Below are 12,959 nucleotides of genomic sequence, written 5' to 3' on the forward strand. Positions count from 1 at the left end.
TTATACAAGATTCAATTGTAAATTTTACTGTATAGAAGATTCAATTTTACAGTATACAAGATTCAATTTTACAGTATACAAGATTCTATTAAAAAATTTGCTGTATACAAGATTCAATTTTACTGTATACAAGATTCAACCCAGTGCGGAAGCTAATAATGAACTCTAACTGGCTATAACCGCTAATAACAGCTAATAACTAACTCTAACTGCTAATAACTTCCTATAACTGTAATTTCCGAAAATACAGTTTGAAAGTACATTTATTTTGTCCTGTTGTGCAAGTTGCAATCTTTTTCTAACTATCATGAAACCACTTTAAATAATTGCCGGATGTTTTATGATTAACTATTATATTTTATGTGATATATTGTATAATTATACAGCACGTAGAAGTAAATTTACAGTATTCGCGCAAGTCAAAGCTGTGGACAAATGGTGGACAAAAGACTGTGAACAATTAGACGCTTCCTTTATTAATTATTAATATAAAAATTTAAACCAAAATGCGAAATCTCAGTTGCTTTTCATTTTGCTGGAAGTTTTTTTCTGTTTTTCTCGCAGCATGCCTTAACCCAACAAACCCCTCGTCTGCTTTACCGGTTACCGCTCTTGCTTTTCACAGGGCATAGAATGCATTCATTGATAGCCTTGAGGGAAAATAAAATGAACCAAGACAAGAACAGAGATAAACGAATTGCTTGATTGGAAGGTGAGCAATCGCAAGTACAAAATTGAATTGCTATTCTTGTGAATAAATTTCGCTGTGGTCTTTGGCATAAGATCCTCCCTTGACCCTGCTGATCTGCATTTAACGGAGAGGAAATTGTTTTTCTGTTATAAATTAACATTACAAGATAATTAGTAAAGAAATAATTCGAAGGGAGGAGGTTATTATACGTTTAATCTTGGGATCCATGAACCCGAAGGAGCTCCTCGTACTTTTCATGATGTTTTGTAGGAACAAAATCCTTGAACCTTTTCAAAGTACCACAAAATATGAAAGAAAATTGGAATAATTTGAAAAGATAATTGATGATAGTTAGACAAGAAAAATATGATAATTTAACATGAAAATCTTACATCTTAAGAAGTGAAAACCTCCCTGGAAATGAGAACAATTTTGCAATTGATTCAAGTACAGGTGTTATAGACAAAGTTTTCGATTTTAGTGCCTTCATAAATCCCACAAACTCATTGTATTCCGCTTTACTCAGCTTCTCTCTGACCTATAAAATAAAACAAAACAAAATTAAAGGTCTTGTTTCTGTAAGAAATCCGTCATTTCCCAAATAATTCCTCTTGGCCTGTTTGATGCTTTCTACAAGCCTGTACATATGATTGTTTCGAGCACCGACTGATACAAGAGAAAGAAATTACCAAAGCCAAGAAAGCAGAGCCTTTACTCTCCACTTCGCCCCCACATGTGCTACTTGAAGTATTACCCATGATAACCTCTTTCTTTTCAGATTTTTGCCCACATAATGAAAAAGGCAATACTCTTTTATTCGCTCCCTCCAAATGAGCATTACCAGTTTCCAAAACTTTCGGCTTTTTCAATACCAATAGTGAGTTTACTGGTTCTTCACTAGTCAAGTCAACCACCTCTTCACAGTGAGAGTCAAGGTCTCTTTTAAAATATTTAAATTGCTGCGGAAGTTTATGAAATTTGTCTGGAAGGGTTGCCCGATTAGCTGGAAGAATAGAGCCCAGTGGGGTAAAGTTGTCAATTTTGGTCCTACTTGTACTTGCTTGTATCAGTAACCGAGGTTTTCCAGAACAACTTTGAGCAGCTGAGGAAACCTAGGAAAGCAACATTTTTCATTACTTCGGAGTTTTGACATAGAATAATATATATGGGAAACATGAATATTAAATGGTGAGAATGTACCAAACTGATGGGAGATTGTGATGATCGAACTGTGATCTCAGGAACCCTGTCTTTATCTACTTGGAAATATTAGAAAGTTTAGTTTAGTTTAGTTTGGATAAGTTTTTTCCATGACTCAATGGCTGATAACATGTATTTTATAAATCAAAAGCAACAAGTCTGTAAGTATCTATAAGAAATTACCAGAGCAGTGCTCGTGAACGGAAAAGGTCTCCTTTTTGGGTTTCAACAATGAAGAATTTTTCTTCTCTCGAAAAAATCTTGTCATGGTAAAAATTACATCCCCAAACTTCGAGTAGCACTGTGAAGAGAAAAATGGTAAGCACTAGTATTTTCCTTTTCAATAAATCAACAATAACAGTAATATTGATGCAAAAAACCTTGACATGGGGTCTGAGCCAGTAGGACATCTGCTCTTGACGGCCTTGTTGCACAAACCTAACAAAGGAAGATTGAAGGAAATGAGACATTCAGGAAAGACCACATTAAAACACACACACATGCACGTACCCATGCATGCAAGTGCAGATGCACAAGCGTACACACACGAGCACATACACTAAAAATATTTTTCAGGAATTCTTTTTTAAAGCCCCATATGTCATTTAGATATTACAAAAAAGTCTCTAGATTTTAGTTCTTCAAAAGTGCTTATATATATGCAGAAATTCAAAGAAGGTTTTCTAATACAAGTTAATCTTGTAATTCCTTTGGTACTATAACATTGTGGGTGACTACAAGGAAATGACAGAACTTCGTGTCAAATAAACATACTTGTTTTTAATGCATTGGTATAAAATATTATAAATACTAAAACAAATTGTGAATGTCATCTAGAAACATCTAACATATCTACCACTCATTATGGTCATTTGCTTTATCCTTGATTAATTAAGTGAAAGGAGTCGAATGATCACAAAAGCCAAATAACTCATTTTCAATTTTTTTTTTATCAAGTATGAAGAATAAACTCTTTTTTTTTTATTTCTTAAAATAGTAAAGGGCTTCTTATTTTTCATTTCTTTTAGTATTTGCAATGTGACCTTTCGTCGCAGAAAATGATGGCACCATAATCATTGCGATGTCGGATGACACGGCCAACAGCCTGGTTTACAGCCCTAGCTGCTTGCTGTACATACCACTCTTCCCCAGTCAATCCCTATACAGATAAGATAAGAAACACATATCAGATATATGTATATATAAAAACTGATAAGAAAAATGTACCGTGATGCTTCTTCTTTTCAACTAAATAAATCTAAGATTTTGTTGAAATGCTGAACTGTTGGTCAGGTCTAGCCTGTTATACCAACCCAAAACCAGAGTTAATGCTCATGTTTTATATATTCTTTCTTTTGTTCTTTTGTTCTTTTGTTCTTTTGTAACTTGCAGTATATGTACTGTTGCTAAAATTTATGTCATTCTAGGCATACGAGTTAGGTAGGATGTTGCTTTAAAATTAATGTACTGTAGAACATACATAACCAATTTTAGAGATACATTACCTTCAAGTTTGTTTTTGGTTTGAAAGCCTGCTGGTCCAAGTACTCCCGCTTAAGACGAACCTAGCACCAGAAAATTTAAAATTGAAACATTGATTAAATAATAAGAAAAACTGGAAGTATCTGTGGAATTTACATGTTGATATAAATCAATGAACTCAGCAAGATACTTTTACAAGGAAACAAACCTTGGGGTCAGTCAGCATAGAAAAGGGCATTCCGGTAATTACAACAGCTCTACCGGCCTGGTCAGCAAAATCAAGACCCTCACTGACCTAATCAATAACAAATTCAAAACAACAGAAATCATATTGTCTGGAAATTGCAGTCAATCATATAAATTTCAAATAAGAAAGAATGATACAAACTTTGCCACGACAAACAGCTAAGAATATTGCCCCAGATGTGGATTGATCACGTAATTTTGTCTCAAAATCCTGGAAAAAGAAAAGGCACAGAGAGAAGATAAAAGAAGAGTTTTTTTCGAGAATAATGTCATAATTTACATTAACAGAGGACAATGACAAAACTTTACCTCAATTGCATGTGAAAAGAGTGCGGATTGTTTAGGCTCAATAACAGGATGCTTGTTCTTGCAAATCCTCTCCCAAATAGTACTAGCTTGAGTTGAACATGCATGGCTCTATCAACAAAATTTAGAATCAGATTCTATTAACACTTTAAATATATAATTAATCAGATCCAAAAAGAATCAAAATAATGAAAATGCTGCAATTATAGCACCATACCATACTTTTCCAGCACTCTATGCACTGATTCATCATGTAGTATGAAGGGAAGAATACAAGAAGACCATCTGGCACAATTCTGGCAAAGTTCACTGAAATAAAACCATGAATTAGCGCTTTTACAATAGTTCCCTTAGAAAATCTCCTTTGCATAGCTAGCTCCAACTATTGTAGCTAGGCAAAAGATCGATCTAAAGCATGAAATAAACAGAGATGACATGAAGAGATACCTATGGTGTTCCCAAGTTCTTGCTTATATTCAAGAGAATCCCGGGTCCGGAATGACGAGTTAAGTGGATATCCAGATGGACCTGTTGGTACAACCCCGACCCATATTTGGTCAGGATTTATGACATGAGGGTTCTCTAGCCTGATTGGAAAGTCCCTGTGCTCATAATGTTATATTAATTTTTAGTGAACAGATATACAACAACAACCAAGCCTTTGGTCCCAAACAAGTTGGGTAGGCAAGAAATGAAACGCAACCGGAATCACAAAAAAATAAAAAACATGTAGCTCGCAGATGGACCAAACTGAATTATCACTTAGTACTCCAATTTGCAGGCAATAGCAATTAATTTGTCCCACCCCCCATCCCCCACCCCCTCCTTAGGATGAGGTGCGGAACCAAATAGGTAACATGCATCTGTTTACCAAAACAATCACACCCATAACTTACAGATTTAGCTCCAAAGCAAAGGAATCAAGAGGAGAAAGAGTTCCTGAAGTCAAAATTATGGACCGCACCCCCAACTTTTCAAATTCTTGCATAGCAAGCCCGGGATTAAAGCACCACCAGCTAAGAGTCCTCGAAGTCGTTCCTGCACAAAGAATTATAAATGAAAATAAAAAAGAACCGAAGATTATTATAGTGATAACAATCAGAGAGATCATAACAATATAGATTAACTAAGCAGCTCGAAAATAAATAATTCACCTTAACTTAATTGTTTGAAGACATAATTTGCGATAACAATACCTTTGAAAGATTCTGAATAATTTGATTGAGATTCTTGCACATGGAACTGTCAAAAAGGATGAAAAAAGTGAATGGGACTTTATGTATGGAAGACTACGAGAGAGACAGACAAAGTCATTCTCAGGGAACAGACTTACACGGTAAAACAAAGAATGGGATTTACCACCATCTCTGAAAATTATGTTAAGCACGTCCCTTATAGTCTCTAATCTGCATACGGTCCCCTTTGGCTTTGTTTCAGCACCACTAGCTGCATTATTCCCTGCTAATCAGGCAGCGCAAAATAATATGCCATTAGATATCAGCTAGCAACCAAAGGCAATTCAAAATTTAAATTCACCCTATGAAGTTGGAGGGCGGGGTAGACTATCAGTTGCTTAAGTTGATAACCCGACCCATCCTTATTCAGTATTATATTAAACTTTATTAAAAACATGTATCTTTAATTATTAGTCGACATAATAAAATGAATTACTCATACAAAACTTGTATCTATAATTATTAGTCAACATAAAAAAGTTGACGGATTGGGTCGATTCACAAGTGGGCAGACTTCAACAAATTTGTAATCTAGTATAATCAGGTATAAATTTCAACAAAACTAATATTAATCCGGCCGTTGCACACCCATATTTGAGCCAAAAAAACATGATGTATGGTATTTGAAGAAAAAAAAACAAAGGGAAAACCTACCTTTGATACTGATTCAGGTGTCAGAGGGAAGTAATATACTGTTTAACCCATATTATACTATAACTTATAACTAATAAAACTACAATCCCGGTCAGTCCTGAGTATGGACCGATTATACAACTCCCCATCGATTTCTAACTTAACACCACAATTCAGATTTCTTCTATCTAATTTGAAGCTTCAATGTTTATTCATTCTATCATCCCATTATGAATTCTAAACCTATTTCTTTGGCTAAGGTTTTGGAAGGACTCAAAATTATTTAAGGAAAGACCTCTCATCTTATAAAAACATACGTTGAGTATTCTATTGTTCAATAAAGTGATTAGAATGTCACCATTTTATGTTCATTGAAAAAAGAAAAATACAAAAAGACCCTATTAGAATAATCCAAGTATTTTTTTTTTTGTAAATACAAAGCAAAGTGACTCTGGTACAAAAAAACCATAAATGCATGGACTAATTTAGTTCTTTTCTACTTTCCTATCAGTTGTACCTTCCTCAAGGAGTTGTGCAGCATTCTCAATTGTGTCCATTAGCATGTTAGCAGTTTCAAATGTAATGTTCAGATCAGAGAGAAACTCATAAATATAACTCCCGGGCCGAGTGAAGCCCTGCTCCTTGGATTGGATGACGACCTCCCCAACTTTTTTCTCAAGCTTCGTTAAAAGAGCTACAAAGATAGGGATGACAATAAATCATTTCATAGGAAGAGGAATAATTGCAAAATTGTGATTATTTGGGCTTTGCATTGTACCAAATTTTTGGTACATTACATGCGCACCCTTGGAAACTCAATGTTGCACACCTAAAATAGGTCAATATAGTCGCCTTTTTCTCTCACAATTAATAAAATAGCTTAAGATGAAGATTTATTGCCTTTGAGAATAGCATAATTGTCTGGATCAAACTGCTTGTCAGCCGATTTTTCAGTTACTAGTTTCTTTCCGCAAAGGTCGATGCATTGATTTGCCTCAGAGATACAAGAGGCAATGTAAGTTGATGGAAGGTCAAACGAAGCAGCATCAGCACATATACTCTCCTGCAAGATATTCATTTAATCTAAAAACAGACAGGAAATCAAAAGAAAAGAGAGAGAAAGAAAAACAAAGTGTGATATTACCAAATTATGTGCTTCGTCAAATATGAGAACAGCTTTACTCCAAGGGATGCCAGTTAAAGAACGCCTATTCCCCGGATCAATGAGATAGTTATATGGAGCAAACAATATGTCGGCACTTTTATGCAACTCCCTTGATACATAATAAGGACATCTACATTGAAGAATATGTTAAGAATAGAAAACACAGGTCATAAATTGTACTTTTTTGCTACTGTTGCAACTTTTAACAGTGTCTTCTTTGGACTAGTCATGATCCTGTCTGCAAAACTGTGTCAAGATTGATATCACTGGTATATATTAGCCAGTATGATCAAAACATCATAATCATGAAGTGGAATCTTCGAATATGAATATGGTTGAGCACTTGAGCTGAAAAAAATCCAGCACTTACGGGCCCTTGGTTCTGCCAATATTAACCAGATCCTCTATGTCAAATGGCTCATTGCCTAATGGGTTATGCCTCTTCACGAACTCTACACAAAATATTGCAGAGAGAAATAGTGTAAACAAAAAAAAAGTAAAATACAACAAAAGAAATGCCCCTTATGAGGCATTTAATCAGGATTAAGGAGAATAATAAAGAATATTTTCATATGTACCCTCCAAACCTTGGAACAAACCCGTATACTCCAATAAAAAAAAAAATTCCCTTGCTTGTAAAAAGAAAGGACTCCAGCATTTGACCTCCTTGCGCATTTATGTTTTGAGAGAAAAATTAGGGCAGTTTTGAGATTTGACAGATAGTTGGAAAGTATGGTGATATGAAGTGTTCAGGAAATATCCCAAGGGGATATTACGTATTTCTGGTTAAAAGGGTGCATATGGAACTTTGAGGTTTTTCAAGGGCATATTAGATATTTGTTGTTTACAAAGCTGCATGTGGAATTTTAAAGTTAGGAACTGTAGAATAAAATTTCCAAGAAAATGGGGTATATTTGGATGAAGTACCTGATACAGGGGGGTGGTGACGACATTTTCTCTTTTTGCACATGTATTGGCATGCGTGGTTTTGGGCTTTACCTCTAAGCAACCTTACATCATCATGAATGCACATCTGCTCTCGCGATCCCAATATCGCCATTTTTGGTCTAAAATAAAAAATTGTATTATAATCTTCAGTGTGTCATGCAGTGCCAGTTCATACCTAGGATTACACAATCAGACTAATGGAGTAATGGTAGTGTTCATATGGTAACTAATACTAGCTTGAACATGACTACAACTCTATATTATTTCCTTTTCCCTGGCTACTTTCAGGATCCTCCGTTAACGCACTTATATGAGGCAAAGTAAAACACGATTGATTGGTGATTGGGTTAACTCTGTCTATTTTTTAATTTAATATCAAAAACCTTAGTTATTTAGTCTGTTTAGTTTTAAAGAAAAAATCCACCTATAATTGCTGGTCTTTAGCTCCCTGATGACCTGCTTCAGCTGACTATGTGTACGAGAGGTGTAAATTATGACTGGTAAACCTGATCTTTGACTCTCAGGAGGAGTTGAAGACACTGATTGGCTACTGCTTGGCTGGCTCGAGCCCCATCCCTTCTCTTCACTAGGGTTTGTCGAAAACTCCCCGAAGCTCTTTCGCCATGCTAGAGTGGCACACAACAGGCTCAGTGTCTTTCCTGTCCCAGTTGGGCTCTCTAGCAATGCATTTTTTCCCTAAGTTCAAGCATAGGACGTGAGATTTTAGTAGGCCTAAGAAAAAATTATGTTTGGGATAAATGACGGTGTATTGAGTTCATTTTTGGAACAACGATAATTCAGGGTATTGTCATTGTTTATTTCGTTGTATGATTGGTGGATCAGATATTGACTTGGTTTGATCAAGTCTTAGTTTGTAACTTTGTATATACGGAATTTATAAAGGTATCTAACATGGTAATGACAAATTCTTGGTACACCAATATCATAATGCACCCTGCTACCTACAAGTAGTATCAGTGGCAAATGTACGTTATTACAAACAAAATTTCAGCTTCATAGCTGAAATTGCAATACTTCCTCAAGTGACCATTTGTAGTACCAATTGGGTACCATAAAAAACAAGATGGTATACTAAATTTTACCATACATGTACTGTTTACCGGTATAAACAAGTTGGTTCAATAGTGTTTGGCCTATTGGCCTTCTAACAAGCTTGTTCTGGTTAAACCTATAGATTAATGTGACCCTTTATGGCTGGGCATAGCAGTATACAAAAATCAAGGAACTTTCTGTCATGAGATCTGAAATGGAACGCACAGAAGTAAAATTGAGAATTTCTTCAGGCTAATTGGGAAAAAAAAACAAAGAGACAAACCTCTTGGAGTGATTGAATGACCTTCTCCATATAGACGATTTGGCAATCATAGGCTTGCAATGGGAAATCCACATCGATTCCCCTAATATTGTAGATCGGCATCTCTTAAATTTCTAGATAGGAATAGGAATTGATTGATTCAGTTTACAGAGAGGAGAGGGGTTGTGCTCAAACCCTAGAAAGCTTGTCGAGGAAGGAGGCACTGATATGAGAGTCCGGATCCTCTGAAGTAACTCAAGTTTTGTTTTTAGATGAGGACCGTTCGATCAGAATCTGAGCCGATGCGGCCAAGATGGAATGCACGGGGGTTCTATAATTTCGTGCCGGGACGATATCACGGTCCGGATCTAAACCCAAATATTGAGTTACTTTAGGTAATATGACCTCAGATGACCAAAACTTTTTCCCGCCAAGGTTATGTGGGATGGCATCCGCTACTATCGTAGAAGGATAGTAGAGACTCTGTCTACGGTAATGATCGGGATCAGACAGTTGATATGGAATCAAGAACGGAGGCCAAGATGATAAGGGAAATCGTATCCTCACAGTATTAGTACAGGTATTGTTCCGTAGAGTGAGTAGATCGGGATAATTCTTTTAATTTGGCACGAATCTTAAAAGAATTACGGTCTAAATAGATATTGGATTGAGTTTGGTCTAATTAAAAGTAAATATGGAATATAAAGTTGTGAATCTCATCGTACGGTCCGATAATCAAGGTACCCCAATCTAATCGATCACATTTTGCCTATATTTTCATTCGGATTTTATCCGTAGTAGCTGCATCAGTTTTTATCAATATATTTAATTTAGTTTATGATCTGTAATAGTCAGGTTATAATATTTTCAATTCATAATTAATTATCATAACTTAAAATTTGTTGAATTTGGACCATTGAATTTTGTAAAGTTGACGTCTTTTTGTCAATAAAAAGTGTTATTACTGTTAATAATTAAAAAAATATAATAAATTATAAGTTCAAAAGGAGTAGAGCGGAAATGCACTGTTGGTTTTGTGCATTAATCATACTCTATAACTTTATTTCTGCTCTTAAGGTTCAAAACAGTTTATATGAATTACTCAACATGATATCCATATTAAAATGTATTTAGTGATCAAATTATAATTCAGTCGAACCAGCAAATTATAATTCGTAATACATAAAAAGAATGTTATGCCTTTGAATATTTTAATGATTCAAGTTAATTTAAAGAATTAAATATAAAATTTACAAAAGACGCACAAAAATAATGTAAAGTCGAAAAAAATACACTAACAAACACACAAAATTAATATCAAAACCATAGAAATAAACCATCTAACAAAGAGTGAACACTAATCCCTAAAAAAGCGAACTCTACAGTGTTTACATAGCCAATAAATTCTAACGAAGCTACAACAAATTGTATATTAAGCCGCAAAAACATAAACACTAAGTCTTGCAAAATGAACACCAAGTCAGATGAAGTGAATATTAAACCGCAAAATAGACTAACATGCTTTCACTCGCAATTTCTCTTTTTTGTATTTCAAAGCTTTGTTCTCTTCGTCACGGCACAAACAACTTGTCAAAGTCACATAAAAGAAAATTTAAACCGTAACAAAGTAAATTCCCAAGAGAGATTTTGCTGAACTTTACACCATATTTGGATGGAGAGTAGAGGAAGAGATGGGAGGTAAAGAATAGAAGATAATGGAATGAAATATAAAGGAAAATTAATATATTTAACATCTTTCTGTTTGGATGATTAATGAGAGAAAATAAATTTAACGGAAAGTTTTTGCTTCTTTCCATTCAACGAAAAGTTTTTATTTCTTTCCATTCCCTCCCTTCCTCTACTCTCCATCCAAACAAGGTGTTAGAAAAGAGATATTACTCAAGCGGTTAAATTGCACATTAATTGACCGGTAACTTCGGTTTTTACAACAAAAAAGTTGCAATAAGATTAAGTTGGTTACCTTATCTTATTTATTACATTTTATATTCTATTTGATAGTTTATGTTATAATGTAAATTAATGTGTTTAGAAAAATAAAATATTAGAAAATACTTATGATAGTAGACTCTACAAGGAGAATAAGCGTCAAATAAGTTAATACACTTAAAGATATGGAATAATTTACTCTGGATCGGTTCAGGTTATGAAATTTCGTCCCATTTCAGTTTGCACTGTGCTCTATAAACTGATCTCTAAAATTCACACGTTAAGGTTGAAACCATATATCGGCTGGCTAGTGCATTCCTACCGGATCGTGAGATCTCAGAAAATGTGATTTTGCTCCGTAAGGTGTTACATTCTTTTAGCTTGCCGAGTTATAAGAACAAGGAATTTTGTTTGAAGCTAGACTAATCAAAAGCTTTCGATCGGATGGATTGGAATTTTATTGAGTCACTATTACCAATATATAATTTCCCCCCAAATTTCTCTAGATGGATTTTGGGCTACATTTAGCTCGGTTCACTATTATTTTAAATGATAAAGGCGATGGTTTTCTATAGCCGCATAGCGGTTTGCGGCAAGGTTGCTTCCTTTCGCCTTACATATTAATTATGGGGATGGATGTGCTCTCTAGAAGCTTAGCATATTGGGTAAGCACAAGAGAGTTGCGAGGGGTACGCCTTGCTCCGTTCACTTTGCTTCTAACTGATTGCCTCTACGCCGATAATTTGCTTGTTTTTGGTTCGGCTACCTTGGCTGAAGCTCAAATAATTATGCAATCTATTCAAAAACTAATGTTAAGCATTTATTGATACACAAAATATAGAAATACAAGTTTTTAATTTGATGTCTTAAGCATTTATTTTTGTCTTAGGAAGTAAAACATCAACAAAAACTTATGTTAAATAAATTTATAATTTTTTTTATATTTATACACAACTCTTTTTTTTGGCTAAAAAATAAGTAGAAAGTAAGCCGAAACAACGCGCTATATGCCTAAATCTAGGGCTGCAAATGAATCGAATCTTACTTACCCTAATTTAAATTTGATTTGAATTAATTTCGAATTAAGTTTGGTTTGAAAAAATATCAAATCGAATTTTTTGCGAACTCAATTTCGAATCTTTTACGGACTTTTTTACGACAAAGAAGAGTGACCATAGTCGCCGAAAACGAGGGGTGAAAATCGTCTAGGGTTTTAGAACTGAGAACAAGAGTTACGATTTACGAGTTATGACTTATGGCTGGACGACCTTATGTTTTAACTTTTAAGTCATCAGCGAACATAAGTTATTAGCGGAAATCAACGGTTCACGAAACTTTGAGATTCGAACTAAAATAGTTCACAAACCTATTTCGAACGAACCAGGTCTAGTTTGAATTTGATTTGAATTAATTTCAAACTATTTCGAATCAAATTTTTTGCAAACTTTTTCGAATCAAACTCAAATCGAATCACGAACTACGAATTTTTTGTGTAGCTTTACCTAAATCCACATAGTAGATATATTTGAATTTTGAAGAACAAAAGGACCCACTGCACAAGAATATTGATCGAGGGCATAGTGACAAGATACCCGAATTATACCCGTTTAATTCTTTTTTGGGGTGATGCCGAACCGAACACCGAATTATTCGGTTGACCGAACTTTGACCGAATTAAACCCGAATAATTTCCGAATTTTATGAATTATTCACGAATTATTCATGAATTTTTCCTGAATTTTTCCAAGAACAATTATTTTTTTGCTCCCTTGCAAGACTAAGATTTCTGAT

At 34.7% G+C, this 12,959-nt stretch overlaps 1 protein-coding gene across 1 annotated transcript; it reads right to left on the reverse strand.

Moving 5' to 3' along the window:
- Window positions 1–665: 665 nt before the first annotated feature.
- On the reverse strand, window positions 666–9,455 carry LOC144562814 (RAD3-like DNA-binding helicase protein). The gene is made up of 24 exons (XM_078312110.1): window positions 9,243–9,455; window positions 8,331–8,602; window positions 7,886–8,025; window positions 7,329–7,410; window positions 6,938–7,088; window positions 6,694–6,856; window positions 6,311–6,487; window positions 5,259–5,383; window positions 5,122–5,167; window positions 4,822–4,963; window positions 4,373–4,527; window positions 4,143–4,234; window positions 3,929–4,036; window positions 3,762–3,830; window positions 3,582–3,668; window positions 3,397–3,456; window positions 2,935–3,050; window positions 2,272–2,329; window positions 2,075–2,192; window positions 1,892–1,950; window positions 1,381–1,803; window positions 1,084–1,229; window positions 901–978; window positions 666–805 (listed from the first exon to the last, which is right to left on the reverse strand). The coding sequence occupies exons 1-23, from the start codon at window positions 9,342–9,344 to the stop codon at window positions 903–905; spliced, it is 2,967 nt and encodes a 988-aa protein (XP_078168236.1). The 5' UTR covers window positions 9,345–9,455; the 3' UTR covers window positions 666–805; window positions 901–902.
- Window positions 9,456–12,959: the final 3,504 nt, after the last annotated feature.

The sequence above is a fragment of the Carex rostrata genome, chromosome 12 (assembly GCF_964058835.1).
Source record: "Carex rostrata chromosome 12, lpCarRost1.2, whole genome shotgun sequence".
Taxonomy (NCBI): Eukaryota; Viridiplantae; Streptophyta; class Magnoliopsida; order Poales; family Cyperaceae; genus Carex; species Carex rostrata.